This window comes from Phoenix dactylifera, unplaced genomic scaffold (genome assembly GCF_009389715.1).
Source record: "Phoenix dactylifera cultivar Barhee BC4 unplaced genomic scaffold, palm_55x_up_171113_PBpolish2nd_filt_p 002091F, whole genome shotgun sequence".
Taxonomy (NCBI): Eukaryota; Viridiplantae; Streptophyta; class Magnoliopsida; order Arecales; family Arecaceae; genus Phoenix; species Phoenix dactylifera.
In genome coordinates, this window is record NW_024069365.1 from 35,063 (window position 1) to 38,756 (window position 3,694).

At 37.6% G+C, this 3,694-nt stretch overlaps 1 protein-coding gene across 2 annotated transcripts; it reads left to right on the forward strand.

Annotated features, from left to right (window-relative positions):
* The first annotated feature begins 478 nt into the window (after nucleotides 1-478).
* LOC103697184 (zinc finger CCCH domain-containing protein 14-like) lies at nucleotides 479-3,421 on the forward strand. Of its 2 annotated transcripts, XM_026801154.2 has the most exons (3): nucleotides 479-2,042; nucleotides 2,117-2,195; nucleotides 2,583-3,421. In XM_026801154.2, the coding sequence occupies exons 2-3, from the start codon at nucleotides 2,137-2,139 to the stop codon at nucleotides 3,082-3,084; spliced, it is 561 nt and encodes a 186-aa protein (XP_026656955.1). In that variant the 5' UTR covers nucleotides 479-2,042; nucleotides 2,117-2,136; the 3' UTR covers nucleotides 3,085-3,421. The 2 variants fall into 2 exon arrangements, with proteins under 2 accessions (XP_026656955.1, XP_026656954.1); XM_026801153.2 differs by lacking the exon at nucleotides 2,117-2,195 and having other exon boundaries at nucleotides 511-2,042.
* The last annotated feature ends 273 nt before the right edge of the window (nucleotides 3,422-3,694 follow it).

Here is a 3,694-nt window from a genome sequence, read left to right on the forward strand (position 1 = left end):
AAGAAAAAATTCATCATGAAGACACTTCATTGGAATGTGTGACGGCTCAAAGGGTAGGACAAAACGAACATGGTGAAGCACGATGTCAGCATGAGATAATTTAATGTTTAAACAGATGAGCTGTTCTTCAAGAATGCAAGGACAGCTGAACTGAGTCATGGAGTAGCAGGTGAAGTTGGTTTTTAAGAGGTCCAAGAGAGATTGAGTACTTTTTGCAGCATGAGATTAAGTCAGATCATAGGTAGGCAGATGTCTTGACTAGCATTTGATCATTTTGCACCTCTTGTTGAAGGATCCAGATGATCAGGATAATTGTTAATATCAGAGGAAACTAGCAGCAGTTTGATAAGCTTTTGATTTTCTATAAGAAGATTTTTCAATAAAAGCATGATGAAGCCATATTTATTTTGTTAGCCATTCTTTCTTTTTTTTAAATGCAGGAACTCTTTTGTCTTTTTTATGATTTGAAGACAACATGCAAGAATTTGATTAATATGATTGAATGCTTTGCCTATTGTTTTCTTTTTAATTTTTTTGTGCTTTCTAGAATGACTTTTAACAGGTGGAGGAAATTGGATTAATATCGGTCTTGGTGCTCTATTCTTATTTCATCTGCTCTTCCCTCTCTCTCCCTTTAGAATCACGAAAGGACCAAGCTCTTGCAATTTCTCGATGAAATTGTTTAGGTGGCTGATAGCTGACAATTGTTAATGGCAGAGGTTCTTGGGTGAATTAGAGGTTCTCAGTGTCTGCAGCTTGCATGGTCCCCATCTTGAATTTGCTATCGACATTTTTATGCATCACAAGCTGTGGCATAGGAATTATAAGCATTATTATGTTTTGTCTACAGTTAACTTCTCATCTTCTTTGTATCCTTTGTGCCTTTATGCTCAAAATTATTTCTTTTGTCACCGTCCAATGATATTGATAATCCATCTATTGGAAAACCTGGATATTTGTTATCTTTCAGTTGAAGGAAAGGATTGCTTAATCAGGGCTTTATGCAATGCGAGGAGAGAATGGTATATCATACTTTCAATAACATATGGTTGATCTCGGAATGCCTCGTCGCGCACCACATTCAGAGATCCTTATACTTCCATGAATCTTGAAGCAATGTTTCATCCCTTTTGTTTTATCTCATTGACACTAATTTAATATTAGAGGCTTATGTAAAGTTCTATTGGGATCATGAATGGTACTTGGAAGAAATAACTTTGTAGATCATTAAGGATAAACTAAAAGTTCCCTCTTTGCTATGCAAAATGCATAACTTGTTGAGTGTCAGGTTGCTGCACAAAGCCAGCTAAATGTTCATGGGTACAACTATTACAGAACCCAAATGACAGGAGGTGTAAAGGAATTTACGCTTACCTAAAGCTCTAGAGATGAAAAGCCTTTTCTCAGAACCTTTGTGTGAGGCCAAATTTCTTTAGACCTTTCATGTGTGTCAATATGGATTAAAATGTTCAACTTATTCAAAATCATAATCAGATACTATCTTGATGGTTGTCATTGATGGTAAGATGGAACTTAGGGAAATCTTGGATTCTTTTGGATAGGAGAGCTTGATAGCTTAATACAGCTTGCATTTTTAGTTACATATATGTTCTATTGGCAGGTATGTATAACTTAGAGGTTTTAAGGCATTTGATTGCATCATTCTATATCCCAAGTTTTCTTTACTTAGTTATTAGCTATTATGATTCTCACTTCTAAAATTAAGTGACATTTAGCATCCTCTCGATACGGGGCTCACTTGATGTAAGTTTATTAAGAAAATAAGCATCCCAGCATATGAGGCTCTCACCACTGTGGGGTTTGGAGAGGGTTATCTATATGCCGTATTGTCCCCATGTGTGGAGAGGCTATGTCTGTGATTTGAACCTATGACACCAAGATCATAATGGAGCAACCTTACCTTATACTTAATGTAACTTTAGTAAATTGACATTTTGTTCTTTTATGGCAGATGGCAAATATGTTGGGCAGCAATCCTTCTCTTCTGCAGGGAAGCCAAAGCCTTGCATGAAATTTTTCAGGTGAGCTTACCTATTTTCACTATTTACTCTCATAGAGAAGGCACATGCCAGATAACCTAACAGTTATTTGATAGAGTCAAAACTAGCAACTTGAATGTTCTTGGAGCCATTTGTCCGATGTAGAGCATTGCTACCGAGAAAGGAATTTCACTGGTAGGTCGCCTTTTGTCTTCTACTTCAAATGGAAAATGCTGTCTGTGGATCATCAGTGTCCTTTCAAGTAGAAATTAAAAAGCTTTGAGTAGAAATAAAGTAAAAAAAACTGTATTTTGTACCCTGGAAAATTATCTGCTAAATTTCTATGCAGTTATACTTCTTACATAAACTTTGTTCAAAAATATATATATTGCTCTTCATGCACATACACGATTTGATTAATTTGTTGTTATAATAAAGAAAAAAGTAAGTGCTTGGAGTGTTGGAGTTCGGGCATCTTTTTAATTGTCAACAGATTGCATGTATTGTAAGTCAGGTATTTCTCTTAAACTAAGATCCTAATATATCGGTTTTGTTTTAGCATAATGTGTCCCTTTTTTGCAGTACATCTGGGTGCCCTTTTGGTGAATCTTGCCACTTCCTACATTATGTACCTGGGGGCCTCAGCTCTTTGGGTCTAGCCCCTGTGATCTCACTCTCTGCTGCATTGGCTTCTGCCCTGCAGAAGAAAGCAACATGTCCAGTAGGAGATCCAAGTGTCATGGTTAATGGCTACAAAACAAAGCTCTGCAACAGGTTCAACACTGCCGAGGGCTGTAAGTTTGGTGATAGGTGTCACTTTGCTCATGGAGAGGGTGAATTGCGTTCACCAAATAATGTCTCTCGAGGTAGCAAGCGACCTCTTCCAAATGGGCCAACGGGTACAGCACCTGGATTCGGCAATGGAGGCTCCTATAATTTTGCTAATCCAACTGGTTATTCAGGTCCACCTGGAATAATTTCAAATCTCACTGCCCAAGGCTATGTGGAAGCAAATCAACCTGGTGTTGCTGGTAATAACCCTGGTTCTGTTGCCTATCCGCATGGCAATGTACCAGTTTTTTAGTAAAAGAGATGCTAATGTTGTATCCCTGGTTGCTTTTACCTTTAAATGTCGCTTTTGAAGAAGAGCATTTTCAGCAGATCAATATAAGGCATGGCCTGCCTTGTAAAGCTTCCATTTTAATGTCATTGGTGGTTCTTCAGAGTTATATGAGACCTCTATCTTTTCCTTTTCTGAGACGAGTTCTTGAACAATAGTTTCGAAGGAAGAGTTGCTAAATGATCCTTTGATAGGGCCATTATCAACAAATAGCTTTGCTGGCCTAAATTTGGAGATTTTTGTAATGTTATTATCTGTTCAAGTACAATTTATTTTGCATTAATTTAGTTAATCTAATTGATTTGATGGTGTCGCACTGCTGGTAATTAACATGTGTCAGCAGAGTTTATGATGAAATTTCCAGAATTAGCAAAGCACCGTGCCCTGTTGCATGGAGTAGCACGTCATGTACAGGCAGCTGATGAGAATCATTGTTGGAATTTAAAGATGGTTGCTGCACTTTTGCACATAGAAATAGTGCAGTGACCATCAACTCCATTTGGATGTTTAAAACGGGACTGGAGTTCTACTTTGCGGCTGGAAGTTAGACCACAAACTAAACCTAAGTGGAAAC

What these genes read in the sequence shown, in the direction of transcription:
- LOC103697184 (XM_026801153.2), top strand. Translation starts at nt 1,966, where the DNA reads ATGGCAGATGGCAAATATGTTGGGCAGCAATCCTTCTCTTCTGCAGGG. An exon ending in CCTTGCATGAAATTTTTCAG is followed by an intron (nt 2,043 to 2,582) that starts GTGAGCTTACCT and finishes CCTTTTTTGCAG; the next exon opens with TACATCTGGGTGCCCTTTTG.